General features: G+C 32.3%; 2 protein-coding genes across 2 annotated transcripts; one reads left to right on the plus strand and one right to left on the minus strand.

Moving 5' to 3' along the window:
- Positions 1-289: 289 nt before the first annotated feature.
- On the plus strand, positions 290-10,753 carry LOC134685394 (retinol dehydrogenase 14-like). Its single transcript, XM_063545115.1, has 7 exons — positions 290-405; positions 2,743-2,883; positions 3,474-3,665; positions 5,041-5,202; positions 5,822-5,941; positions 7,135-7,342; positions 8,193-10,753. The coding sequence occupies exons 1-7, from the start codon at positions 333-335 to the stop codon at positions 8,287-8,289; spliced, it is 993 nt and encodes a 330-aa protein (XP_063401185.1). The 5' UTR covers positions 290-332; the 3' UTR covers positions 8,290-10,753.
- A 675-nt stretch (positions 10,754-11,428) lies between these two features.
- On the minus strand, positions 11,429-12,192 carry LOC134684434 (homeobox protein ceh-30-like). Its single transcript, XM_063543719.1, has one exon. The coding sequence runs from the start codon at positions 12,185-12,187 to the stop codon at positions 11,429-11,431; it is 759 nt and encodes a 252-aa protein (XP_063399789.1). The 5' UTR covers positions 12,188-12,192.
- Positions 12,193-13,048: the final 856 nt, after the last annotated feature.

Below are 13,048 nucleotides of genomic sequence, written 5' to 3' on the forward strand. Positions count from 1 at the left end.
TTCACTAAAGATTGATTAATGGTAGAATACCAGCTCTTGATCGGAACTAAATGATTTTTAATAATAGTTTCTTTTCATTATCTAGAGAGGCCCTTGTCTAAAAAAAATATTATAATAGAGGAAAATTATCACAACAATTTGTTATGTTGTCGATTTATTGTTCCCTGGTCTTATTCGATATATTAAGGATTTAGTTTTATAAAATAAAATATGTTTCAATTCAGTTGCAATGTAAACTTGCGAAATAATTTGTGAAATAGAATAGTAAGGGACATAACTCTTACTTTAATAAAATACCGCTAGCAAGCGAAATAAGACTTGAGTAGTTCACAATGAGTGTCTTTGGTGTAATTCAGGATGTAATTAATGAAAATAAATTCGTCTTCTACATGTTCTTTGGATTTTGTAAGTAGACTAGCATATCATTTCTCTAATATGCTTACCAAGTTTGCATTTTCTTTATTAAACTTTACACCTTTGAAAAACTGAGAAAAAAATTAACATACTGTATTTTAATTTCCTTTTTAATGTGTAGTATTTTGCTATTTTTTGTAAAGTCAAGGCTGTTTATAAATAAGTTGATTTAAAACACACTTGACGTTGTTATTCAAGTAATAAGCAGGAAATTGATCTTTAAATTAAATTGAAAACTGATTTTTTTTTAATTCAATAATTGATAGATGGTATATATGTTATATGTTGTACAAATGTGAACGTGATATGCATGAGCCGGATATATATTGACAACAACATATATATTTGTATATTGTACAATATTTGTCGTATCAACTATCATCATACAAATCCGACTTAAAACACGATTAAACATTACAATAATAGAAAGATTTGATATGCAATGGGTTCCGTCTTAGGTCAGGGGAGATCTAAAATTGTTATATGTTGTCAATTTATAATTTGACAAACACAGGAGCCAACAATAAGTTCTGTCTCAGCGATGATTCCATAATTGGATTTTACAAATACTTCTGTTACTATAGATCATTGAAATGGTCAACTTGCACAGTCGGTTTTTTTCCAAAATAGGAAAAGGGAAGGTCAAACAAATATGACAAAGTAATCTATTCATTTGTGTGTCAGACCATGCAACACATTTAAAACGTCTGTTTCAACATTGGGTTTAGACACTTTATTTGTTCATTTTGCTTGAATCGTAACCATTAGACTAAAATTGAAATTCTAAATGAAATAAGTTGTTATATGATTGCTTAAGAAACTGAGATGAAATGACGTAGGTGTAAGCACCTATATGGCGCCGTAGGAAAAACATTGACTGGAGATACCTTGTGTGCAAAATTGTATACCGCTGACCAAACTCAGAAAATATTACCCTCCTTTCGAGAACAACTGAATTATGTTCGCAGTATCAAAATTTCCAGAAAACAAAAAGAATTTTAATGACAGTTAAACATACCAATAGAATATAAAAGGTAGAAGGTATTGTCAAATAGAAACCATCTTTAACATTATCAAGCTTACCAAGCTGGCACTTATTCCGATGAAAATTGAAAAAACTAAATGCAACGTCAACCAATGTCAAATAAAAAAATGCTCTCAAATGTCACTCGTATATAAACCACAAATACTAATAGGAATATATCAACTGTTAATTTGGTAATGACATCTTATCAAGCAACATTAACATGATAAGCGGAAAAAATACAAAACCTACAACATTTTTATAGTTATAATAATGGTTTATGTAAATTAAATATTTCATACTACCAATTAATTTAGTTTTTGTCTTATTACAGTAATTGAATTGCTTTATGTCCGGATGTCTCTTACATATCGATTTATTTCCAAACTTATACCTGGTCAAGATAATGAAGAAAATTTTCGGTTTTTGATTCTTCTTTTGGCATTGTCATTAAAAACATTTTTTGCGTTTTCTATTCAGGACAAGATTGTGAGATCAATGCGTTGAAAGGGAACGAATTTCAATACGTCATGACAAAATTTTGAGATTAATGGGTTGAAAAGGAAACAAATTTCAATATATCTAAAAAGTTTATGTATACAATATGTGTCAAAAGGTTCAGTAACACTAAGAGAAAAAAATAACAACAGAAGCCGCATGCGTGTTTGATCACTTTGAGCGATCTTCTTGTAATGCAATTACACAAAAATTGCATAAAGCCTTTACTGAATGCTTCTATAAAGATTTGAGTCGGAAAAAGAAAACTTATACCAAACCGGAGAGGACATTCTAACGTTTACGGTGATGTTGTTTACTGAACCTATAACTTTGTATACGATCCAAGTGCTATTGATGTAAAGTTAAATAAACTTATTATCTAAAGTCACAAATTCAACACTGTATTTAGATCTTTGACTATTGTGCTTTTTGGCATAAATATTGATTTTTTTCCCTTAAATTAAAACCAAAATAAATATTATAGTTATATACTTAGTACATATTTTCATGCAATGTCCACCAATCAGTCGATACCTATATTTTGGCATTGCACAAGCTCGTGGTTTTTATTTTCTCATACTGTTATGACGACTACACTACATTCATAAGATGTTTGATGTCTACTGATCGATATTCTAGTCTTAGATGCATGATCTTTAATTTGATATAAATCAAAGTCAGTGAAAATGATTGCAAAAACCTAAAGACTCGGTATTAGAGGAATATACACATTCATTTTAATGGAAATGATAAAATTGAATTTAGAAACATTAAAATAGATGATCTAAACTGAACTTTCTTGGCAGTTATTGGTTTCCTACTTCTACGGCAGTATTTATATGGAACAAGGTATACCGGGAAAGCACGACTAGATGACAAGACAGTGATTATTACGGGCGCTAGTTCAGGAATAGGTAAAGAGGTGGCAAAGAACCTAGCAAAAAGAGGTAAATTGTACTAAGTCATAAGTGCTAGAGGGCAGGGCATTGTTTTTCCCTTTCAAATTTATTATCATACACATCAGTTTTTGAATACATGTATATATGTTGTGATGTTACACTGCTGTGTCAGGTAAGGTGTCTTTTTATATCTATTTGTGTTCGTGTCTAAAAGTCTCAAGACACACGTCTCATATTATTGCTGGTCATTTATTGAAAATACGTGTAGTAGAAAATACAATTTATCTTGTGAATAATGTATTATAAAAAAGTAGATGTGATATGATTGCCACAGAAATTAATAACTATATGTTACCTTACAGTCTTCAACAATGAGCAAAGCCCATAATTCATATTAGAGTTAGCTATAAATGACACCGAAAAGAGTTAGAAATGCTTTCTAATTATGGTCATATAAGAAATATAAAGTTCGTTGTTCTACCTTTCTGTTAGTTCTATACAGATGTAATACTGGTTAAATTTTAAATGTAAATAGTGACTTGAAATGATATTTATACTGATAAAGTAATCCAATATTGTGCTTTTGTTTTGTTGATAAAAGTAATGTATTCAAACCTGCATTACTATATATTTTGTAGGTGCAAAAGTGATATTAGCCTGTCGAAACTTGGAGAAAACCAACAAGGTTGTTAATGAGATAAAAAGACAGATACGATATGCTAAGATTGGTGTTAAACATCTAGACTTGGCCTCACTTAGGTCAATTAGACAATTTGCTAAAGACATCAATCAGAATGAGGAGCGACTGGACATACTGATAAACAATGCTGGTCAGTATACTCCTACCAATATTTGATTTAACTGAAAGTTAAGTAAATATAAAAAGGAAAAGGTGGAATGATTGTCAATGAGACCAAATGACACAGAAATTAACAGCTATAGGTAACCGTATGGCCTACAACAACGAGCAAAGTCCATACCGCATTCTCAACTATAATGGCCAAGAACGAAAAATTAAAAACAATTCAAACGAGAAAACTAAAGGCCTAATGTATGTACATATAAATGAACAGGGGGGATGTAACACAGCAACAAATGACAACCACTGAATTACAGACTCCTGACTTATGACAGACTCATACATACATACATACATACATACATACATACATACATACATACATACAGAATGTGGGGGAGTAAAACATGTTAGTTGGATCCCAAAACTCCCTTTACCTGGGAAAATGGTATAGCAGTAAAACATAAGAACGAAATATTAAGAACAGTTGAAGAGTGCGTCGCTCAACAGATGGATATAAATCAACATCTAACACCGAGTGGACGTGGCCGGGTATTTGTACATCCCAACAACAAAAAGACTGATTGACCGGAACATAATGAACTCATTTAATGACACAAAAAAATGATATATACATCGTAATATGTATTCAAGTTATATCATTTGGTGTTCATGTCTGATCTTTGGTAATCTCTGTTAAATCTGTTTACAATTATTCCAAGGTATTTTAGATCTTAAACATACTGTTTATTGACCTTTTTTGTGATTTGATGCGACTGCCATCCAATCGAGAGGTTTAGATAGCTATAAACCCATGTTTAATCCACTATTGTCTACGTTAGAAAATGCCTATACCAGATCAGTAAGTTATCTATTCGTTTGATAAGGTTAAGCCTTTGATTTTGTCATTTGATTACGGACTTTCCATTTGGAATTTTCCTCGGAGTTCGGTATTTTTGTTATTTAACTTTTTACTGACTTTTTTTGTATTGTTGCGTGTTGTATGCTGTTATCTTATTCGGTTATATTCCTAATTTCTTTTTATTCATATAAAGAAAGATCAAATAAACTGCAATAGAATGATATAGAGTTCAATTATTTTTACAAATATGAAAACAGTTGAAACGTGATCAGGAAAAATACAAAGAAACAATTATTACTAAGAAAGCAGCCGTAATTCCAAGAATACAATATGGAGCGTATTGGTGTATGTCACATGTGTGACGTGTTATTCATACATCACCCAGTTGCTATCTTTATTTGAACGACCGTTGACGTATATAAAAAAGAGGTATGATAACCTGACATGTAAAATATGAAGTAATATTAAATTAAGAAAACTACCGCCCTAAATTATAACAAAACAATTTACGAAAAATATTTGTTTTCTCATTTCTTTTTATCAGGTGTGTTCTACTGCCCGGATGACTTGAAAACTGAAGATGGATTTGAGATGCAGTTTGGTGTCAATCATTTGGGTCACTTCTTACTGACTAATTTACTCCTTGATTTATTGAAGAAATCCGCGCCAAGTCGTGTTGTAACAGTTTCGTCAAATGCCCATGAAAGTTTGTATAGTATGGAACAAATATCAAGTATTGTAAATGATTTGAACGTTATTGATGTTGCCCTCTTTCGCGATGATTTATCTTTTGGGCAAATTATATTTGTTTTTTATAGGTAATACCGGTATGAGCTATGATGTCAATTTCTTAGAGAAGAAAGAGTACCTTGGATTTCGGATACTTTCTTTTGTATTTTATTTTTAAATTCATCATGTGTGCAAAGGGGGAAATTCACAAACGATTCTTATCTTATTTTTTCATAAGTAAACCATGAAATTTGTGTTTCTTGACTTTTAAATAGTGTGTAAGAGTGGCAAACCAAAAAAAGTGATTGATAAGTACAACTTCGGAAAGGTTGGTAGTGCATTTTTTTTCAAATTGAGTTCTAATTCTAGCAGTTTTGTTACAAATTACATAAACCAAAAACGGTGTTGGTTTATTCTTAGTTGTAAATATCGTTTGGCTTTTGCCTTTTTTGGACTAAATAAGCTAGAGTCAAGAGATAAAGGTCTATGGTCGACTTATTGTTAATCCTCCCATTTTCATCAATATGCACACTTCGCCTGTAAAAGGAATTTTAAATCAAATTATATATAATATATACAGTTTATGCCTGTTTCAGAGGGAAGAATAAACTTTGATGATATGAACAGTGAAAAGAACTATAAACCGAGAGCCTGTTACGATCAGAGTAAACTGGCGAATGTGTTGTTCTCTAGAGAGTTGTCTAAACGATTAAAAGGTATGTTTGTCGTCATTTAAATTCATCAGGTAGATATAGGAAGATTTGGTATAAATGCCAATTAGAAAACTCTACATTCAAGTCACAATTTAAAAAAGTGAATCATTGTATCAAAGTATGTACATGCACGTACGGCCTTCATCATGAAGCCTTGCAACGAGAAACACTTTTGAACCGCATCAACACACGACAACCACTGAACATGTTCCTGGTTTAGGAAAACTGCAAACAAACGTAGCGGGTCCTGCATGTGTCATCATACACTAACAAGTGTACTTGTGTCCACTTAAGTACATGTAGTTGATTTGTTATACACAGGTTCACATTTGGAAGAAAAAAATCAACTGTGATAATAATGATAGTCACTATGTATCCATAATCCAAAGACACCATAATAGTTTATATTAGTAAACATTTGGCATATTGGTAGACATGTAATGAAACAAGCTGGGAACCTGTACTAAAGTTACGTGTTTTTTGTTTGTTTGTTGCTGTGTGTCATAATTGTTTTTCGATTGTTTTTTTTAATATAAATCAGGCCCTTGTGGTTTTTCTTGTAAATTATTAACATTCTATCATCCAAAGCTCTTTTGGCTTACTTAACGATATAAGGGCTGATGGTCGTACGGAACCCTGTAACTGTGGAAATCCAAATCCTTTTGATTTTGGTAGATATATAGTTATCTATGTGACAATCATACGACATGTCCTTATTTTTCTTTTTTGCAATACCAAGAACATTTCCGAACGGGATGTTGTTTTGTAGACACTTCTTTTTAGACCAGACACAAGTTGTTTCCTTCTTTCTAGAGGTATTAAAATAGTACGCAGACATTCACCAACTCTAACAAAGTTGCCAATTATAAGCATTCTTGTGTACAATTTGGAAATTAGTATGGCGTTCATTATCACTGAACTAGTATATATTTGTTTAGGGGCCAGCTGAAGGACGCCTCCGGATGCGGGAATTTCTCGCTACATTGCAGACATGTTGGTGACCTTCAGAAGTGCTGTTGTATTTTATATGGTCGGGTTGTTGTCTCTTGGACACATTCCCCATTTCCATTCTCAATTTTAAGTAATGTCTCAGTGATCTCGTCGTTTTATATCATTTTTGTACTGACTTTTTTTATTATGTGTTACAACATACAGATTGGTTTCTATTACTTTAATGAAATTGATTTTTTCAATAGGTACTGGTGTAACAACATACAGTCTACATCCAGGTGTGGTACGAACAAATATTTCCAAATATTTACGACAACAACATTTTTTTTCTGGACCTATAATTGACCTTTTTTTGGTTCTTCCTCTTTTCAAAGACAGTGAGCAAGGTATATCCACAATTATATACTGTGCAGTTGACGAGTCATTGGAGAAAGAGTCGGGCAATTACTACAGGTAAAGATACCATTATATTCGTTCACCTTGTAGTACAAAGCATACAAGTACTGTGCTATGGTACACGATTTATAATGCCCCACCTACGATAGTAGAGGAGCATCATGTTTTCTGGTCTGTGGCTCCGTTCGTTCGTATGTGCGTCCGTTCGTCTGTGCGTCCGTTCGTTCAGGTTAAAGTTTTTGGTCAAGGTAGTTTTTGATGAAGCTGCAGTCCAATCAACTTGAAACTTAGTGCACTTGTTGCTTATGATATGATCTTTCTAATTTTACAGCCAAATAAGACTTTTGACTTCAATTTCACGGTCCACTGAACATAGAAAATGAAAGTGGAAGTTTCAGGTTAAAGTTTTTGGTCAAGGTAGTTTTTGATGAAATTGAAGTCAAATCAACTTGAAACTTAGTACATATGTTCCCTATAGTATAATCTTTCTAATGGTAATGCCAAATTAGATAATTACCCAATTTCACGGTCCATGGAACATACAAAAGGATAGTGCGAGTGGGGCATCCGTGTACTTTGGACACATTCTTGTTTTCTTACTATTTTGAAATATGTCATTGCAATGGTTTAAACCATAGCATATATGTATTGCATATGGATTATTTAAAATTGATAAAAGGAGATGTAGGGTATATGACAACTAGATAGCAACTGAGAGATTAAAATAAACAACAAACATGTAGAAGTTACCAAGGGTGTTCAACAGCAGACAGTGTGCGTTGAGCTATAAATCGTCTAGATTGTATAAACATTGAAGTCTTTTCAAATCTACTGAATATATGTCGCATCGGAAACATGAATTATTGAAATAAAGTTTATACCTATTCTCTCCTTTTTACCTTTTCAGGGAATGTTCAGAAACATTGCCAGGAAAACGAGCGTTAGATGACGGAGTCGCAAAAAAGTTATGGGAATTATCAGAAAAGATGGTTGGTCTTACATGATTAGCAGGAGTATTGCTTTTAACCTACTTCGGATGGACCTTTCTATGCTCAGCATGACCTATTGACATACATGTAATTAAATATAAGTTTACTATAGATATAAACAATGTTCCAAATGTAGAACTGTGATGTTGATTTCTAGTATAGATATAGCCGCAATATGTTAGGTGTATTCAATAGTCTAAACATTATCAGAACACAAAAAAATAGTTTTTCAAATGAAATAGCCTTTTATAACTTACTCTGTGTTATGAGTTTTGCTCATTGGTGAAGGATGTGCAGTGACCTATTATAGTTGTTATCGCTATTTTGTGCATTTTTTCTTTGATCTTTTTTTGTGATAATTTTTCATATCATGCTACTAGCTTGAGATGGAAAATCATCGCTTGAAACTAAGGAGGTACGTGGCGTTGCTTATGAAATTGGCATGAAATTGACAACGTCGTTATAGGTAAAATAACGATAAACAGATTATCAACGATAATCTATAATTATTCTGTATCTGTTTTAAGAGATGTCTCATTGGCAATCATACCACATCTTCTTATTTCAATATTGTTGAATACTGTTGGTCAAACTGAATAAGATTCGTTAATATCACCATGGAAGTAATATTTACTTCCCTGATATCACGTACTGTGTGTATGGAGATTTTAATCACTGTCAGTCATTCAAAATTATTAAAGTTCAGTGAAATTACAATTTGTATTTCCTTGCAAACACAGTCTGATAATACCAAAGAATGAATAAATTATAAAAAAGAAGATGTGGTATGATTGTCAATGAGACAACTCTCCACAAGACACCAAAATGACACAGAAATAAACAAATATAGGTCCCCGTACGGCCTTCAACGATGAGCAAAACCTAGTTTGATAGATCTAAGACTTTTAAACATCTTTGTAATTTTTTATATCAGTGAAATTGAGTGTATTGCTGCATTTCATTTGAAAGTTCTATTGAATTATATATGGTATTTGTAATAAAAGGAAAAGGCCAAAGAAGATAAACTAAAGGAGAAATCTACAACGACGTCCTCTGTGTTTAAGTCTATAAAGAATCATGTGATTCATGGGTTAAAAGCTTTCAAATTAGATTTCTCGTTTTGGATCATTACTAGGTGATATGTAAATTCTTTAGCATGCATCATTAAACTCCAATAACTTATTGTAAAACGTTTTCTAATTACCTGTCCTTGTCGAGCATTAAACGAAGAAATATTACTCATTCCTTCCATCTACACTCATATTGCAACTGACACAAATAAAACATTAAAACATTGATAAGATAATACAGTATCCATTATAATATGTTTCTGTATCAATCTTATATAATTTAATTTTGGATGTAACGCGTCTTCTGATTGGCTGACGTTATTTTGTTATCATCCAACAGACATAATTTAGTCATGTAACCGTGACGTCATTAACGTTTTTTCATGGTTTTCTACGGTTTCAAATGAAATTTAGAATTAAATTATTAAGAAATGACTGTAATATTTTTTCTGTCTTTTCGAAATAACATATAAAAAAATGGGATGCACACTGTAAAATAACCCGCTACGCGCGTTATTCAGTGTGCACCAATTTTTTTATGTTATTTCTTTATAGTCAGAAAAAAATATTAGTCATTCCTTAAATAGTTCTCCAACTAATTTCTTTAAAACACACACAAACACACATTATGCTGATAATCATCATGGTAATTACCTGTTCAGTTTATGAAAAACTGGTGCACTAATACACATGCTTATTATTTTATTATTAGATATTTATATAAATATACAGGGCAGGTGCAATAGGTTCTACTCCAAACTTTTCGGGGTTTTTTTTCTCGTGTTTCTGACGTATGTATAGGTTTTTGCTATTTGTCCTAAGAATTGTATATATTTCGGTATATTTTAAAATCATCTATTTTGTATCATGATTAATTAATTTGTTTTTGCTAAAATTCCAGTCTCAAATATTTCTTTATAATCAATTGGAAGCGAATTTTAGGAATCAATCTCTGTCACAATCTATAGGTTAAGGAAATCTAAACATTGTATACTAAAGCACGAGATTAAAATATGTTATTTTATGAATGCTTATTATTATATTGTTTTGCGTCCAGTGGCAAGAATTTTAAACGGTTTCTTAAAAAGGACAAAAATGATGACCACTCAAGCCAATCATATATTAAAACATCATTGATTTTATTCCAAAATTAATCAAACAAACAAAAACTCTGGGTCAATGGTTTTAATTACTGGCGCCTAATAATGAAAATAATCAATATTAACGATTTTAAATTATTGTTTTTGATTAATGATAATGTCGTCCAAGCCAACATAAGCAGTCACTAATCACGAGTAATTAGAAATAATAATTGATATATTCTTCTCTGTATTATGTATTATGCCATGTGATTTTAGATGTTTTGTATTTGTTCTTCTACCGATGAGCATATTATGCTATAAGCAATAAAGAATTTTAAAACATTCACACTTGTTTTTTCTTTACTTCTTGTTAACAGTTTTTTTTTAAATTCTTGCAACCAATTAGAAAATATCAAAATAATAATTTCGACTCCTTAATGATTTTTAAGTAATTATACGACCATAAAAACAAACAAAAATATTTTCGTCGTTTACAAACTACACACCATGTAAAATACACATGTACTCAAGATTGTCGTGTGTGTACTCCTAAGCATTGTTATTACCATTGATATCAAGAGTTCGTGTAATTATTGTTTTTACCATATGATTGAGATCTGAATTGAGATCTGAATTAGGCGAAATATTTAATTGATGCGAGATATATGGGTCGGAGTTACTTGCTTTGGTAAAAGGACTTCTCATGCAAATGCGTTCTTTATAAAAGAGGAATAGTTGAGGAAGGTCTATGCCAAATTTCATGCTTGTAGCAGGATGTGCACAATTCGCCTGAAATATGCTTGTAGCCGCCGGACTATAATTCGTTTTCTCCCATAATTCCATTCATATTGCTAAACAAAAACAAAACCAAGAGACATTATATGAATAAATTATTTTGGGTCTATTTACGTCATTAACAGTAAAGCACAAATATACAAATTGGAAGCACATTATATACTGTCAAAAGCTTTACATTTCCTGTAATGTTTCAATGTTCGGTGATTAACTTCTGTAGAACTGCTGAACATAACCAGGATAAGCGAAAGATGACAGTCCAGTCATATACGGCGATAACATAGGGAATGTTGAGTATGACTGCAGACTAATGTTCTCATTGGACCCCAATGTTAGCATTCGGGGAACAGGTTTACCTACACCAACGAACTGTGACAACTCTCGTGGACTGTTGAGGCTTGTACTTTTGATGTGACGCTTTTCTTTCATTCTCCGATTCTGGAACCACCATTTAATCTTATGTTGGCTGAGTTTGAGTTTCTTTGCGAGCTTTGGGCGGTCTTCAATTTGCAGGTATTTACTATTGCTGTAGTATCGTTCTAATTCCATCAGTTGTGAGTTTGTAAAGATAGTTCTGGCTCTCTTTGGTTGTTGGTCGGACTTGACTGAGTCGTCTGAGCAGGAACCAGGTGAAGTACAATCTCTTGATGTAGAGTCTGTATAGTGAAAACTGGTATCACTAGAATGTGATAAGTCGTCCAATCGATTCCTCTGGTATTGAGTCGGGTAGCTCAGTTGAAGGTTTATCTCTGCTGTACATGATTGGCTACTGCTTGGTAGATATAGGTCGTGGATATTGTTGACAACAGCGTCAGTACAGACGGTATCTGAAACTCTGCTGCTCTTTGACAATTCTGCAATGTTAAAGGACATCTTTGCGGATGCGTTGGGTTTAAAAGCCATGTTAGACAGTATACTCGTAGTTTGTAGTTTGAAGACACTTTGACAATGAGCTACTCTTGTCATTTTGTCTGTTTTATACTCTCCTTAGTTGATTACTCCTAACGAGTCATGATGATTCTTGTCAAAGCAATGAGTGGTCAATAGAAGCAAACACAAGCCATACTAATTACTATCTATTTAAAATAGGTAAGCTGTGATTATTTTTAATCAGTCACACTCATTAATTGAGACAAACAATTTAACGATTTTAAATCAGTCACACTAATTGATTTCGACAAACAATTTAACGATTTTAAATCATTTTGATAGAAAACATGATTATGCCATCCAAGCGAACATTGTGTAATACTCAGTTGTCATTATTTAAACAAACATATCTGTAATTGATAAGAAGGCACCTCGGAGTCCGTTTCACTCAGTCGTATTTAAAAAAAAAAATGACAAAAAGATTATGTGCAAACATTTTAACTTTATACCTATAAGCTGTATTGCTTTTGTTTTGAAATAAACTAAAAAACAAGATCTGTCTTGCTGATCATTTTGTGTATTGATTATCACTTGTAAGATAAAAAGCGGATAATTAAAAAGGGGTTTAAAATTGTGATTAAGGGGTAAAAAACATCCTGTAAGTATCTTAGGCTCCTGATAATTTTTGTCACTCGACTTGAGTTTAAGTGTATTTTTTATAATGTTGGGGGGGGGGGGGGGGGGGGAGTAAGAGAATATATATTTTAAGGCAAAAACTCTTGTAACTAGTCTGGCTGATCAAGAATATTTAAAAGGTTGCATATTTCAATATTATTGACTATATTGACGGATATTAGATTCATTTTTTAGGGGGAAATTCGTTTTATAAAAAAACTGAGATTTGTCGATCAAATGGGTGGCGCGTACAATCTCTGTGTGCCTCCTCCAACTCCTACA

Source organism: Mytilus trossulus, chromosome 9 (assembly GCF_036588685.1).
Source record: "Mytilus trossulus isolate FHL-02 chromosome 9, PNRI_Mtr1.1.1.hap1, whole genome shotgun sequence".
NCBI classification, from domain to species: Eukaryota; Metazoa; Mollusca; class Bivalvia; order Mytilida; family Mytilidae; genus Mytilus; species Mytilus trossulus.

Coding starts and splice junctions, on each gene's coding strand:
- LOC134685394 (XM_063545115.1), top strand. CDS start 333: ATGAGTGTCTTTGGTGTAATTCAGGATGTAATTAATGAAAATAAATTC. Junction 5,942..7,134: donor GTTGTCTAAACGATTAAAAG/GTATGTTTGTCG, acceptor TTTTTTCAATAG/GTACTGGTGTAACAACATAC. Junction 7,343..8,192: donor GAGTCGGGCAATTACTACAG/GTAAAGATACCA, acceptor TTACCTTTTCAG/GGAATGTTCAGAAACATTGC.
- LOC134684434 (XM_063543719.1), bottom strand. CDS start 12,187: ATGACAAGAGTAGCTCATTGTCAAAGTGTCTTCAAACTACAAACTACG.